Source organism: Leptidea sinapis, chromosome 24 (assembly GCF_905404315.1).
Source record: "Leptidea sinapis chromosome 24, ilLepSina1.1, whole genome shotgun sequence".
Classification (NCBI taxonomy): Eukaryota; Metazoa; Arthropoda; class Insecta; order Lepidoptera; family Pieridae; genus Leptidea; species Leptidea sinapis.
In genome coordinates, this window is record NC_066288.1 from 6,171,670 (window position 1) to 6,188,778 (window position 17,109).

General features: G+C 35.7%; 1 protein-coding gene across 2 annotated transcripts in view; it reads left to right on the plus strand.

Annotated features, from left to right (window-relative positions):
* The first annotated feature begins 1,145 nt into the window (after positions 1-1,145).
* Positions 1,146-17,109, plus strand: part of LOC126971612 (uncharacterized) — a 39,488-nt gene continuing 23,524 nt past the window's right edge. The window contains exon 1 of one of the 2 annotated variants that reach the window (XM_050817964.1): positions 1,146-1,338. In XM_050817964.1, the coding sequence (XP_050673921.1) occupies positions 1,312-1,338 (27 nt within the window). In that variant the 5' untranslated portion in view covers positions 1,146-1,311. Of the gene's footprint in view, positions 1,339-6,886; positions 7,128-17,109 lie in introns of those variants that run through there. The other variant, XM_050817965.1, reaches the window with a different exon arrangement.

A 17,109-nucleotide genomic window follows, 5' to 3' on the forward strand; every position in this document is an offset into this window, starting at 1 on the left:
ATGATTTAAATATAAGTGTACCTATATGTCGCAGGGATATGATAAAAACAGTGATTTGATCAAATCTCGGAGGATGGTAAAATAACAACACGGTTCTATCATTTCTTGAAACAAATCTAGTGATTTGACCTAGTGCCAGAGTTAGTTCCGTGAAATGACAAAAAGTATTTTCTTTGGTATTTATAAGGTTTATTTGGTATGACTTAGACATAATTTGGTAAGAATTTAGTATCGTGTAGCAGGTCGAGGGGGGTGAGAGGGGAAGGGGGGAGGGAGGGAGAAATCCTCTGTACCCTGGCTCACTCCCCCACTCCCTTGAAAAGTCCAGTCTCTTGAAAATCAAATTAATGTAACCTAATCTCAAAACAGATAAAAGTTTCTCTAAAGGCCAAGTAGAAGCCTATACCTATTGATGAAAAAAAATCACGAATGGTTTGGCGGGCCATGCCCGCCAAACCATTCGTGATTGTCCGGGTATGACTCAAGTCTGATGCTCGCTTCGCTCGCTTTTACATCCGAAGTTCTTCTAGTCGCGTCACTCATTGTCATTTCACGGAACCAACCCTGGCATTTGATCAAATCACTAGATTTTTTAGAGAAATGAAAAAGTCGTGTTGATCTTAAAACATACTCCGTGATTATCATTTCCCTGCGACATAAATATATGTATATTGTCCTATATTTACTTACAAATAACTAAATCGTTATTTGGTTTAGTCCACTGTAAACGATTCTCCAACATCATATGACAGGAATCTAAAAGCAATTTTGTTTTGGTATGAAAGCGGCAGTTTATAAAAGCGATTGTCGGATGCTTATTTTACGAATTTTGAGTCACACGCAGTCTTCCCATAATCTTAAAATTATTAACAAAAACAACTCTGATTGTCCGCATAAGCCAACTTCATTTATATAAACTTGCACGCTGTTATGTTACCTATCTATTAGTGTAGTCTCTTCAAGAAGGTTGCGGCAGTAACATTTTAAACATGTTGCTATACGTATTATTATAAGCCGCGTCGGCATTCATATAACCACTCAAAAAAAATAAAAATTTCATCGAATGTATAGGTACGTCTTTACTGAAATAATTTCTCGTACGTAATGAAATTAACATAAATTTCTTTAAATAATTTAAAGTGAAGTTTAGTTACAAAATTAGTGGTTACTAAGTGTGTCGTGTACCTATTAATTGAAACTTAAAACATTTGTGTTGGAAAGTGAGTCATTAAACGATATACCAATATAATAAAATATAATTGTAGAAAAAAAGTGAGAGTGACAAATTAATTAACTATTTTACTACACAAAATGCTGAAAGCGCAGTATATTCGACAAGTAAGTATCTTAATAGTGGCTTTTTGCATATCTTACTAAAATAACTAAATATGTGTATAAATATATTTGACCTGTATTTATCTATGTAGAGAAGTATTTGAGTTTTGAAATGACTTTGCAATGCCTTTTGAATGGAGCCATTGCCACCAGTCTATATTATCATTAAATTAATATTCTATAAATATTAACATTTTATAATTAAACAGAGATTTTAATGTTTTTACATGATGATGAGTTCGTTTTGGAAATTTTGTGGCACAATGCAATGAATTTAATTTGAGAAAATATTCCTCCGATATTTTCTGCGGTGGTTAAAGTCGACAAGAAAGTTTAAATTAGCGTTTTGTGATGAAGACATCATCTCTGTGCCGATTTTTGGAAAGGTCGACCGGCAATTGCTGTTACCGGAACTAATATTGACATCACGGAAAGAAATAGAAGTTTTTCTGTTCTGTGATTACAACACAAGACAACTGATTGAAACAGATAAAAGAATACTTACATGCCAGCAAATTCGTATTGTATAAGGTATAATAAAATAATATGAGCTTAGTGCATAATATTTTATCATATAATCTGCTTTGAAAGTGCGAGTTTCAATGGCTGTTGACACTCTCCCGATACTAGTCAAATCCAGTCCAATGCGACTGTTGCCGGACAGAAACCGATTGGTTTCATCACGCGGAAAGTTGCAGCCTGTTCCTGGTTTTTTCCTCTCTTGAGAATGTCGCGGAATGGGGTAAATTGAACCTTGTCCAATTTAAGCCACAGAAGACTCAAGTTTGCGCGTTTACCACTAAAAAGAAACCCATTTGTCGTATCACCACTGTTCAACAACACTTCCCTTACAGCCTCACCTAGAACCGGAATACTGGGTCTCGAAATCTCGAGCGATTGCTAAAACCGCGGCCATCTGGAGGGCAAAGCCAAATTGACTTCGACGAAGGTGGGCGTCATAAATAGACCCGGCCCACATTCTGGCACTCTACAAAGTGCAGTTCCGGCAACAAATGGAGTATTGCTGTCATCTCTGGTCTCACGCACCCCAGTATAAGCTCGATCCATTTGACCGCGTGCAACGCAGAGCAGCTCGGATTGTCGAGGACCCAGTACTCCGTGAACGGCTGGATCACTCGGCGTTGCGTAGAGACTAGCTTCATTGTATGTCTTCTACCGCATTTATCACGGGGAGTGTTCCGAAGAGCTGTTTCACCTGATTCCTGCCGCCAAATTACACCTTCTCACGACACGCCACATATTAGGATATCAACCCCACCATCTGGATGCGTGGTGGTCCTCCACAGTGCGGTTTTCAAGGAGCTTTCTTCCACGTACTACAAAGCTGTGTCATGAGCTTCCGTGTGCAGTGTTTCCGGGACGATAGGACATGGGTACCTTCAAAACGCGTAGACCTTCCTTAAAGGCCGGCAACGCTCCTGTGATTCCTATGGTGTTGCAAGATAATGTGGGCGGCAGTGATCACTTAACACCAGACGACCCGTACGCTCGTTTGTCCTCCTTTCCCATAACAAACGTTTTAATTAATGATAATATAACCATCAAACTGACTGACATTACAATTCTGCAAATAAAATAAATAAGAAATACAATTATGATGGCCACCGGTCCTCGACACTAACCTATGCGAAACATAGCGGCACTAGGCCGCTACTTCACGCCGGTATTCTGTGCGAGTGTGGTAATTAACCCGGAAGAGTCTGGCCTGATTGTGCTGACGTCAAAAGACGGCAGCGTGACTCTCCCACTTCTAAAAAGCCCTTAGTCGCCTCTTACGACACCCATGGGCCTGGGACTTCCCTATTCTTTTTATGCCCCGGGGAAAGTACAGGGCAAATATAAACATACAAGGTAGCTGAATATATTTAAATTTGTTAGTGTTAAAATCATTATCAATTAAAATGCCAATTATTATATTAGGTATGTTAATATGTATATTAACATAGGTAGTTATGTACTAACTGAACGCTATCACGCATTTGCTTTTGAGTCGTCTTTTTACGTCGTTTGCAAGAACTGATTTACGTTTTCTGGACAACTTCACTGATTTTCTCGGCTTACGTCCAGTCTTATTTCCCATTATTATTATTTTTTAACACAGAATCAATAGTATACCACTGCCTAATACAGAGGTGAGAGGTAATTATATCACACGCGCGCTGATCGAAGTACGGCAGTCGGCAAGTTCTGTGTAAATGATGTCTGGACGCTGGCAATTGGCTGGTTTGCAAAGCATGAAAAATGTAACGCATGATATTATATATTTGTCGCATCATATAATGGGAGGTATACCATCAGTTCCCGCACTTTTATTAATACAAGAGACATTACCTTATTTTTAACTTCTGTTTCGCTTACCTGTAGGTGATTTGTACTATTTTTTATTAAATTTTGATGTAGTGTATCTATCCTTTTGTGGTGATACAATTTTTGATGTGTTATTATATATAGATGAAAATACCTCAGCAAAAAAGTTAGCAATCTCAGTGCCATCGTTCGATGAACTATCGTTTAATTTCATTAAAGATGGAATTACACTTGTATTACCTCTTTTATGTAAGACCAGAACATTTTTGGGTTTACTTTTATATTATCTTCTATTTTTTTTATATATTTTTCATATAAGTATTTATAAGCACACGAGATCTTTCTTTTAATAAGTTATATTGTAGTTTATCCATTTCATTCATATATTTTTTGTAGCGTTTTCGTATCTTTTTTTTCTCATTCAACACTTGAATAAGGTTGTGTGTGAACCAGGGAGGGTATTTATAATTTCGTTTGAATTGTTTAGGAACATGTAGTTTTATAAATTTATGTAAAACGGAATAAAATTTCGTTACCATAACATCTATGTATATCCATACAGCTACTTAATTCTGACAACCAGTTTATCGATTAAATTTCACTTTTTATTAATTCATATGCACCCATGAAGAAATTGAGAGAATTTCCACGGACATTATTTTTTTCTTTTAAATAACTCATTGGAAGCAGGTCTAACGATACATTTAATGGTGGATGATGATAATCCGTACTTGAGTTAGCATCTAATGTCTCCACTACCGTCACACTCTTTATGTCTGACAGCACCAAATCTAAAACTCTACTATTTTTATTTAACACAGAATTAAATTGTTTACTATTACAAAAAGCCATGTGGTCAATCAAAGAGGTACCTATTGGAGTTTGAAAATTAATGGGTTCCAGAAATTTATTATCGCCCTCTCTGGTCCATTTTATAAAACTCATATTAAAATCCCCAATTATCAAATGTTTCTTAGATTCATTTACAGCAATAGATGATTTCGAGAAAAAGGCCTGAAGAACTGTTTTATATATATATATATATTTATACTACTGCTATACTATAGAAACAAAGTAAACTCTAATTCGCATTAATTACAATATATATAAGAATTGCATCAATATAATATATTGTGTTATTTATACTTTAATTACAAAAAGATTAATTAAATTATCTTTTATTCATAATTATTAATTTATAATACGTATAATAGGAAGTATAACAGAATGGAATGTAGCTATTAATACTTAATATACTTGTCGTATTATAATTAAAATACCTATTATGTTTTATGTCACGCCCTGCACTTATTGTAAATAATACAATAATTATTGTAAATATTATGACGGGTACTCACGATATATATTTTATTAAATTGATGACGATATTTCGATCCATTTGCATAAAACATGGTCGCGGCGGGACTGACGATTCATGCAATTGGATCAAAATATCAGCATCATACATTGTTAAAGTTCCGCGATGATAAAAGCTTAAAAACATGTTTATACAATTATTCTTTTTACGAGGTAAACACAAATGCATTTGCAAGTATTTGGGGTGAGTTTTCTTCAGATTTTTTCTCATTAGAACTTTATAGCTTAACCCAGAATCGAAACCTCTGCTGCTTACAATCAACCGTTTTACCTGGTGAAATTACTGGGCATACGAGACTTAACATCTTATGTTTCAAGCAAAAGCGCAATTGTAGTGCCGCTCACAAGTGGTGTAGTTTTTTCAAGACGCCTGAGCGGCACTGCATTGTAATGGGCAGGGCGTATCAATTACCATCAACTAAACGTCCTGCTCGTCTCGTCCCTTAATTGTTATAAAAAAATACTACAGAGCCTGGTATGAAAATATCCATTTCAGCAGCGCAGACCACGATCACGGAAAGGAAAGCAAACAGTCAATGGGGAAAATGATGCATAAAAAGGAAAGCATCCCCAAAAAGAATCTGCATTCGGAAATTCTGCGGTACAAAGGATGGGTCCTTTCTTGACACTAACCTATGCGAAACAACGGCATTGACACCTATTGCACACTGGTTTTGACCGGTCACAAGTGAAGTGAAACTAAATAAGTTTAAAGAATATAAATATAATTTTAAATAACCGAAGAACCGATATGATTTAAATATAAGTGTATATGTCGCAGGGATATGATAAAAACAGTGATTTGATCAATTCTCGGAGGATGTTAAAATCACAACACGGTTCTGTCATTTCTCGAAACAAATCTAGTGATTTGACCAAATGCCAGAGTTGGTTCCGTGAAATGACAAAAAGTATTTTCTTTGGTTAAATAAGGTTTATTTGGTATGACTTTGACATAATTTGGTAAGAATTTAGTATCGTGTCGCAGGTGGAGGGGTATGAGAAGGGAAGGGGAGGGAGGGAGATGTCCTCTGTCCCCTGGCTCACTCCCCCACTCCCATTCCACCTAACCTGTGCAGGTCGGGGTATGACTCAAGTCTGATGCTCGCTTCGCTCGCTTTTCATCCACCCTAAGTTCTTCTAGTCGCGTCACTCATTGTCATTTCGGAACTAACCCTGGCATTTGATCAAACTAGATTTGCTTAGAGAAATGATAAAATCATGTTGATCTTTAAACATTCTCCGTTATTAATAACTAAATAACAATATTAAATAATATATATTATAAATTATATAATTATAAATTAAATAACATAATTAACCAAATCTCTGTTATTACCATTTCCCTGTGACATATATATATATATATAGATATATATATATATATATATATATATATATATATATATATATATATGTATGTATATTGTCCTATATTTACTTAAAAATAATTAAATCGTTTTTTGGTTTAGTCCACTGTAAACGATTCTCCAACATTATACGACAGAAATCTCAAATCTATTTTGTTTTGGTATGAAATGAAAGCGGCAGTTTATAAAAGCGATTGTCGGATGCTTATTTTACGAATTTTGAGTCACACGCAGTCTTCCCATAATCTTAAAATTATTAACAAAAACAACTCTGATTGTCCGCATAAGCCAACTTCATTTATATAAACTTGCACGCTGTTATGTTACATATCTATTAGTGTAGTCTCTTCAAGAAGGTTGCGGCAGTAACATTTTAAACATGTTGCTATACGTATTATTATAAGCCGCGTCGGCATTCATATAACCACTTAAAAAAAATATAAATTTCATCGAATATCTTTACTGAAATAATTTCTCGTACGTAACGAAATTAACATAAATTTCTCTAAATAATTTAAAGTGAAGTTTAGTGTCAATTTACAAAATTAGTGGTTACTAATTATTGTATTTATTGAAACTTAAAACATTTGTGTTAGAAAGTAAGTCATTAAACGATATACCAATATAATAAAATATAATTTTAGAAAAAAAGTGAGAGTGACAAATTGATTAACAATTTTACTACACAAAATGCTGAAAGCGCAGTATATTCGACAAGTAAGTATCTTAATAGCGGCTTTTTGCATATCTTACTAAAATAACAAAATATTATGACTATAAATATATTTGACCTGTATTTATCTATGTAGAGAAGTATTTGAGTTTTGAAATGACTTTGCAATGCCTTTTGAATGGAGCCATTGCCACTTATTAATATTTTATAAATATTTACATTTTATAATTAAACAGAGATTTTAATGCAATGAATTTAACTTGAGAAAATATTCCTCGGTTATTTTCGGCGGTGGTTTAACTACCGACAAGAAAGTTTAAATTAGCGTTTTGTGGTGAAGACCAGATGGAATTTTGTATTTAGACGTGGTAGTGATCATCTCTGTGCTGATTTTTGGAAAGGTCGTCCGGCGATTGCTGTTACTGGAACTAATATTGACATCACGGAAAGAAATAGAAGTTTTTCTGTTTTGTGATTACAACACAAGACAACTGATTGAAACAGATAGAAGAATACTTACATCCCAGCAAATTCGTATTGTATTCGGTATAAGGTATTGATTAATATGAGCTTAGTTCAAAATATTTTATCATATAATCTGCTTTGAATGTGCGAGCTTTAATGACTATTGACACTCTCCCGATACTAATCAAATCCAGACCAATGCGACTGTTGCCGGACAGAAACCGATCGGTTTCATCCCGCGGAATGGAGTTGCAGCCTGTTCCTGGTTTTTTCCTCTCTTGAGAAGGTCGAGGAATGGGGTAAATTGAACCTTGTCCAATTTTAGCCCCAGAAGACTCAAGTTTGTGCGTTTACCACTAAAAAGGAACCCATTTGTCGTATCACCGCTGTTCAACAAGAATTCCCTTACAGCCTCACCTAGTATCGGAATACTGGGTCTCGAAATCTCGAGCGATTGCTAATTCCGCGGCCATCTGGAGGGCAAAGCCACATTGACTTCGACGAAGGTGGGCGTCACAAAAAGAGCCGACCCACATTCTGGCGCTCTACAAAGTGCAGTTCCGGCCACACATGGAGTATTGCTGTCACCTCTGGTCTGGCGCATCCCAGTATAAGCTCGATCCATATGACCGCGTGCAACGCAGAGCAGCTCGAATTGTTGAGGACCCAGTACTCTGTGAACGGCTGGATCACTCGGCGTTGCGTAGAGACTAGCTTCATTGTATGTCTTCTACCGCATTTATCACGCCACATATTAGGATATCATCCCCACCATCTGGATGCGTGACGGTCCTCCACAGTGCGATTTCCAAGGAGTTTTCTTCTACGTACTACAAAGCTGTGGCATGCGCTTCCGTGTGCAGTGTTTCCGGGACGATAGGACATGGGTACCTTCAAAACGTGTAGACCTTCCTTAAAGGCCGGCAACGCTCCTGTGATTCCTATGGTGTTGCAAGATAATGTGGGCGGCAGTGATCACTTAACACCAGACGACGACGCTCGTTTGTCCTCCTTTCCCATATAAAACATTTTAAATAATGATAATATAACCATCAAACTGACTGACATTACAATTCTGCAAATAAAATAAATAAGAAATACAATTATGATATGATAATTATAAATACACCAAAACATCTCATTGAAACAGCAACATATGCCACTTTCGCTGTTAGTCTAAAATTCTCTAGTTCCGATTTGCGTCATGCATTAAAACTCGCACATTCAATGCATTTTTGAAAAATGTTGACTTGCAAAATTTGAATGCCGGCGCTTGCTTCAGGTCGCAACTTCACCCTCGTCTGGAATCGTCTTGTGTCATCCCTAGTCACACTACTACTATTAAGAATTGGTTTCCGCTGCGCTCCAAGTAGATACCGCACTACCTAAGAACAATAGCTTTTTATTACGGCTTATATAAGATGCTTGTGTGCGTGGCATCTTTAAAATTTTGTAATATGCTCTTCTTGTTATTTTACATTGGAAATAATATAATACAAAATACTTACGTATGATATGTGATCCCATTGTCTTTCTTATTATTTTTACAAAGTTTTACTGCACAACCCTGCATTTCAATTTCAATTATAAGCAAAGTTTAACAGAACATGTAACACGTCAACGTCACACATTGTTCGAGACTGTCTCGAGTACGCCCACTTGGGAGTAGTATTGGTTCTTTAATCTCTGAGCTGTATAATTATCACCGGTGACAAAACCTGGGTATATTGCTGGGTTTAATTTTGTAGATTTACCTACGAAAATTACGAAACATTCGAAACATTGGTAAGAAAACGCTTGATTTTTCGGCAAATCGGGTCATTACAGTAAACAAAACGTTTGAAAACCAAACGATAGTTAGAGTAGATTGTCATGTAAATGCGTTGGTACTTTCCCAGAGTTTTTGTAAAGTAGGGCGAAAACGCCGTCGCAGTTCCTGAAGATTTCAATAATTTTTTCCTATACGACGGGACAATCAATCAAGAGACTTCGGTGATGGAAAGTGGTGAGACAACCTCCACACCTATGAACGGATATCCAACACCAGGGCATAGAAACCCCTCATATATATAGAGCTGATTACTAATCCCCCATGCAGTCCGAAGCTTTGCACCTTGTGATTTTATTTAATTTACTAACTTTAAGTGAAGCTAAGAGATATATGACATAAAAGCCCCAAAGGGGCGGTGTATGCATTTCAAGATGTCCCTCAGGAAGATTCGAGTGTAAATGGTTCCAAAAAAAACCGCAAATCTGTATAAACAGTAAAGAAATATAATATAGAAATTAATGAATACATCTTTAACATATTGTGTGCAATATTAAGGAGAATCCAGAAACTTATTTGTTGCTTACTTGCTTACTTCTTTAATATCTACAGCAGGTATAATGAGAGCATTACTGATAAATAGAGATTTATCAGTACGATTGGTAACAATGGGTGTGGTAGAAGAAGAATGTAAGAAGTGGCCGAATAAATATGGTGGAAAAGAAAGCTATGCGTTAGTAGGTATAGTAAACTAAAATAACTAAAGTCTATCTCCGAAGCACCTCTGTAATGAGAGAGAGATGTCGAGTTAAATCTCCTTCTCAGTTATTTAGGCAGGCTCGTGGCAGGATTTGCAATGGTCGTATTACAAGTTGGGTCATTCGCTCCAGTAAGATATAGTCGAGGAAAGTGAGAGTTGCAACTCGACGCATGTCAAAAATATCAAATTATGACATATCGGAATTCCATTTAGCAGGCCTGTTGCAGTTTGCAGGAACGCTAAAATATATTTCATTAAAATACCGACAGTAAAGTATATTTTGTACGCAGATTTATTGGCGAATTGTGCTGTGCAACTGCCAATTTTTCGAACTATTTGTAACCACGATTCAATTAAATAAATAAATTTAATTTCAACACTGCAGTGCAGGAACAGCTATTCCATTAATAATACTGCACTGCGACTGCACGTTTAGTGTAAAATAATCGTATTCTGCTAAAATATCACAATAATAATGACAGCAGTATATGTACATGTATTCTGCAGATTCACTAAAATAGATCGTAAGCAATTTTGCAGTGTAATTTTGTGATGTTTCCAGAGAATTGATATGAGAGGTCATTGCCGATAGATAATGGGCAAATTGTAAGAATGTTATTAAAAGTAAAAGATAATATTAAAAGAAATATATTCATAACAAACTTTATCAAAATGAATTAATGACCATAATTTAGATTATTCGTATTCTTATTATAACTAGTCTTGCCATAAATACTATCTCGCAATAATACCATATAAATTAATTACTCCGCGCCCGCTCATTATATGAATTGTCGTGTTTAGTGAAATATCATTGACTGAATTACCTAGTCTTGCCATAAATACTGAAAAAAAGAAAAATAAATTCAATTGCAAATAATATTTATTACTTTTACAGTGCGTTAGTTTAATCAAATATAGAACGTCATTGAGGTTAATTCATACCTAAATGTAAAACAATTTGAAATATAAAAAGCTTTTTCGAAGTGATCTCCATTAGCTGCAATAGGCATTGAGGCCAGGTATCAATAGAAGCACGCACTCTTTCCATGGGAAAATTCTTCACTACCAATCGAACGGATTGTTTTAGGGACTCCGAATTAACATGGCGTTTAGAGCAAGCCGTACTCTCTAAAACTGACCATAAATCATAATCCAGCGGGACTAGAGTCTTCAGCTCTGATGAAATCCAAAACGTTCGTTTCTAACCAAAACTGCGTAGACAGCTTTATGACCCGGCGCCGAGTCTTACTGGAAGGACCATTCTTGGTTATTGAACATGGTGTTGTTAAGGGACTTCACTACCTTCGCAAGAATGGTATCTTGATACACTTGTGCCGATGTTTTGATACCTTTTCCGCAAAAGTATGGCTCATTCACTCCTTCATAGCTAATAGGTACCCCACCAAACCATCACTGAAGTCGGATAATGCCCACGTTCAGAGGTGGCCTTATCTATTGCGCAGGTCTTTGCGAGGCCCTTTTCGTGAAAAGTATGTGATGCGAAAGTAGGTCTGGCTGTTGGGCTTAGGCATTTGTTATGTTTTAGGAGAAATGATAAAGTTACACAAATATTGTAAAATATTTTTCATTAAAAGATTTACAAAATTAACAAAAACGATGATAGATTTTACAATTGATGTTTTCAGCTTTTGAAAAATCTAACGAAAGTCCTTTTCGATTGAAGGAATAGCCAAGAGTGTACAGTCGATTTTGTGTCATCGAATTCTCCAAATATGTTGTAATTATTTTAAGTCACGAAAAACTCCTTTAAGCAACTGTAACGGGTGTGGTAGCAATAATTCTCAGGACTATTTCGATAGTGGGGTGAACTTCAGTTAATTTTTTTTTCTAAATTCATAGACAAATAAAATTTATTCAATTAGTCTTAAACTAAGCGCTTTTGAATAGTCACTATAAATATTTCTTTTAAATTACTGAATTTACTATATTGTGTTCGAAAAAAGTAGAGCTCGTGAGAAGAACATAGGTACTTACAAAAAACACAACGGCCACTCTTTTCAATCAAATCTTCGGTTTACTGCAAGAACTCTGTATGTGCAGTTAATAACTGCGCGAACATCGTCTTGTCAAGCTCTATAGAATGAACAATTACTTTATTACAAAACTCATTCCTTAAAAAAATTCATAAATTTTCAAATATATTCAGCAATATAATAGTATTTTACTTTTCTTTAACAAAATCATATTAAAGATGATATAAGGAAAACAATATTACTAAAACTAAAATTGGCTTAATTCATAGTTCTGTTTTTGTCAGTTAATGAGTTCTTGCAGTAAACCGACGAAATGCAGTATCTTACAATGGCTGTAATATACATAGCAAGTGAGTAAGTTGTATTGTAATATACATAACATTTGAAAGTTTATGAATATACATAATGTGCTGCATCCAATATAAGACGTCCACTGTTGGACAAAGGCCTTCCTCCAAACATCTCTACTCCGATCGTTCCTGCACTGCCATCATCCAACGTATTCCGGAGATCTTGACCAGATCGTCGGTCCGCCTACCGACACTGCGTCTTCCGGTACGTGGTCTCCATTCGAGGACTTCTTTGCACCGCCGCGGCCGGCCATCTATCCGTCGAACTATGTGCCCTCCCACTACCGCTTCAGTTTCGCAACCATTTGGGCTGTGTCAGTGATTTTTGTTCTCCTACGGATCTCCTCATCTCTGATTCGATCTCGCAGGGATACTCCGAGCTGAACTGATGAATCGTGTTTTAATAATATCAATTATAATTTCCTAAAAAGTAATAAAGAATATACTTTATAAATATAAATTATCGAAAATTGGATGCATCAACCTTTAGAAATTGGATTCATTGTTTGCATATAAGGATGCTTCGTGAACAAGCTGCTCGTGATTACTGTAATAATTAGTAATTGCATCCAATACAATGATTTCTTAACTATAATGTATTTCAGCACCGAGATAATGTCGTCATTTCCTTTATAAACACGGATGAACATATTTAGTTTTTCGTACAATTCATGTTCGTCAATGTCATATGATTCTCCTACTGTCAAATATTGCAAGTCGCTCCATTGCTTCAAAAGTTCGCTACCTATCACTAATTTCATTTAATCTTTTTATATTATACATGAAACCAAATATGCTCTCATGATGTTTAAGAGCCTCAAACCTAGGATGGCAGCTAACACGCACATTGTTGACCAATGCCTTAGATTCTTTTGATAATTTCTCTCGCTGTTATTTTGAGAATTCAGATTATCCATTCCAGCAGTCATGGATGTAGACAGAGACTTGGGCTCAGATTCGTGTTCTTGACTGGATAGCGTTGACGGCAGAACCTGTGACCTAATGATGTACTTAATTTATCATCATTCTCGCTGTTCTAACTTAATGACGGCGGCGGCACCCATGGTGATGCGGAAGGAATGTTTTCAGCTGGATCAGAATTAGGTTCACTTTCAGTCAATAAATGTTTTGTAGAGGTTTCTTGATCAACACTTTTTATATATATATATTACGTTCAAAGTATTGAAGTGTAAGCATATGTTGGAGAAGTGAAAATTATAGTAATTAAAGTTTTGAGAAGCTGAAATGTATGAATGATCGCGTGATGGTAATTCCGGTAGAGTATATATATATATATATAAGAATGAATTGCTGTTCGTTAGTCTCGCTAAAACTCGAGAACGGCTGGACCGATTTGGCTAATTTAGGTCTTGAATTATTTGTGGAAGTCCAGAGAAGGTTTAAAAGGTGAATAAATAAGAAAAAGCTGCAAAATTACATAAAAACAACAAATTTGTTTTTCCTTTAATGTGTCCATACATAATTTCTATGAGAGAATTTATTGACGCACGGTTTGACAGTTCTGCTGTGAAACTATCAATAAATTTAACATTTAATATTAAATTTGACATTTAATATTGACAAATTCATATAAAAACATTATTTTATTTATTATGTACAGAACAACGCCTGTCGGGTCAGCTAGTATTCAATAAAATTGAGATATGTACGGTACAGTAACGATTTTGTAATTCATACTGCAAGCAAAATAATTCCGGTTGACAAGAGTTGACGGATGAAATGAAACATGGAGATTGCCCGAGGAATAGAGGAGCAGAACATTAAGGCGCGGTCATACCTCAATATCAACAAAAATCGGTTTCTTAGGGAGTCGATTACAACATAACGCAATGAAAATATTCCGACGCAAAAAATACAGTGCACAAAGAAGGATTTAATGATAATTTTTAACCGAATAGAATATTTATATATAATTTGAAATATCCAATAAAAAATTTGGAAGTTGCTTCCCAAAAATAAACTTTGGAGTCAAAAATCTCCGAATTTTAAGCGATAACAATATTCTTTTTTTAAAGAATTGAATAGAATTAGTACTTTTCTAAATCTTAAACCGAACAATTTTTCAATTTATTATGTAAATTTTGAATAAACAAAAGAAAACCAGTAAAATAAATGCCCATTTGCTTAGCTTAGCCACATGACCAACACAAATAGGGTTGGTTGTAGCGTTTACAATCCTAGTCAGTCCGCGCCTTAAGAGACCGACTCCCGAGCTGACCTGAGTGCTATGCGATTGAAAAAACCAATTATCAAGTATTTAGAGGTGCGATATTCAAGTTCTACAAAATGTTAACTAATTAGCTGTATTTTAATTTACCGTTATGTTATGACCTTAATGAGTAATTAAGGATTAAAATCAAAAGTTTGAAAAAAGAAATAGTATTTTTTTTTTAATTTGCTTGGGTTCTTGCGCGAGGCTCCGGGCGTTTGCCCTGTTCGCCTCCCCCTAAGGCCGCCACTGCTCACGTCGCACTCTGTCGACTCACTGGGAAGCTTCCTTAGAGCTTTGAGCATAAATACGGTCATTTTGTTTGTTTAAATCTTGCTCAATGGTAAAACAAATCTCATTCGTAAACAAAATTTTTCTGTGAGCTCCTTTTGCGTATCGCTTCAGTAGTTGTTTCGATTTTACCACTCTAATCTTTTCTAAAATATCAGTTAAGAAATGACCAGTATTTCTCTTATAGGCTGCAAGTCCTACGTTATCTTTTAAATTACGCGACATAGTTCAAGGTGCTGCGATCTTCATGTCCCGAGATAAAAATTTTTGATTTCAGGATTTCTTCGAATTTCCCCACCCCACTCCATTTCAATATCGCAATATATAATTGTACAATGCATTGGCGCCAAAATAAGAAAACTCAATGAAAAATCATATAATAATTGCAGATTCCAAATTCAAGTGTAATAATTTATTTTTAATTGTAACAGTATTTATGGCCAGACAAAGTATATGTAAAAACAAGTAGCTGTAAGTAAAAACTTACACCTATGTTTTAGCCTTACGTCCGAGAGAAAAAATCCAGAACCACTGTAGTGTGTCCGCTGTCAAGGTTCAGCTAATTCGAGGCTGAATACCAGCGAGATTAATATTTTTTAACTTCATATTTTTATAAAAATTATAAATTTGAATGTTCATTGAATATTTCAAATCGTTCACACACAACGCATCATTTTTTTAAAGAACTCATCAAGATTAACTGAAAAGGGTTTCAGTGGGAGGCTCCTTTGGACAGGATGCCGGCTGGATTATGGGTATCACAACGGCGCCTATTTCTGCCGTAGAGCAGTAATGTGTGAGCATTACTGTATTTCGGTATGAAGGGCGCTGTAGCTAGTGAAATTACTGGTCAAATGAGTCTTAACATCTTATGTCTCAAGGTGACGGCGAATTGTAGTGCCCTTCAGAATTTTTGGGTTTTTCAAGAATCCTGAGCGGCACTGCATTATAATGGGCAGGGCATTACAACTACCATCAGCTGAAAGTCCAGCTAAATGTCTTGTCTCTTATTGTCATAAAAAAAGGGTTTAAGTCGAGAGTACATCTACCAAAAATAAGCGAGTTTTCATAAAATAAATAATCATAACAAATTAGTTCTAAATTATGATTATGTGTCAGCATGTCATCTTTACTAACACCCATAATATAATCACGCCCAACTTCACCCTTTGAGACCATGCCCTTGAATGTGTACACTCTGTCAGGGATCTTGAGGTCCTTCTTCACCCTAAACTAACCTTGGACAAGCATGTGGGTATAATTATTAATAAAGCTTACCTTAGGCTTACCTTACCTAAGCTTATGTTAGGTTTCATAACGCGTGTCACCAGACATTTCAAAGATAATATATATACAGGAGGTCCCAAAGTTATGGGACATGAAGTGAAATTACCTTAAATATCGTAGAAATGTATCGTAGGGGTGTCTTTTTTACATTTAAGTCGGTTCGATTCCCAGACGAGGCAAGTAATTCTTAAAAAATATTTGAATGCAGAATTACTAACTTTTAAAAATAACATAAAGTCTTCTTTCAGTAAAATACCCTATCTACGATATTTAAGGTACTTTTCCTTTCATGTCCCATAACTTTGGGACGGCCCTGTATTACCTTTATAAAACGCTTATGCAGTTCCAGTTGGAAAATGCCTGTCCAATCTGGAATCCCCATTATGCTATATATATCACACAACTGGAGGCTGTACAAAAGAAATTCTTGCGTATTTTAAACTATCGTATGAAAGGTGGTAGGACGAACTTCACTTAGCCAAAGACGTCACTTGATTGACTGTGTCACTTCAAAGAAATATGTGTGTATGAACTAACTTGTCCCGAACTTCTCGAGCTTTTGCCATTCAATGTCAAGAACATTGAATGGCAAAAGCTCGAGAACCGGTCTTTACGCAAGCACAGAACTTTAAATCTACCGACTCCTAGAACCAATATTGGGTTTCGCGCGCCTCTTCACAGAATGTGTTCTTCACACTAATGTCGACCTGTTTTCGCATTCCTCTACTGCGTCATTTAATAATAAGTTAAAACAACAATTACTGTCCTTACCTTAAACCTTGTATCTTTATTCATTATTATATCCACTAGTATGTCTGTCGTGTCTTGATTTATATAATAATGTGTATTCGTCTAAACATTCTTTTGTTTTCTTATCT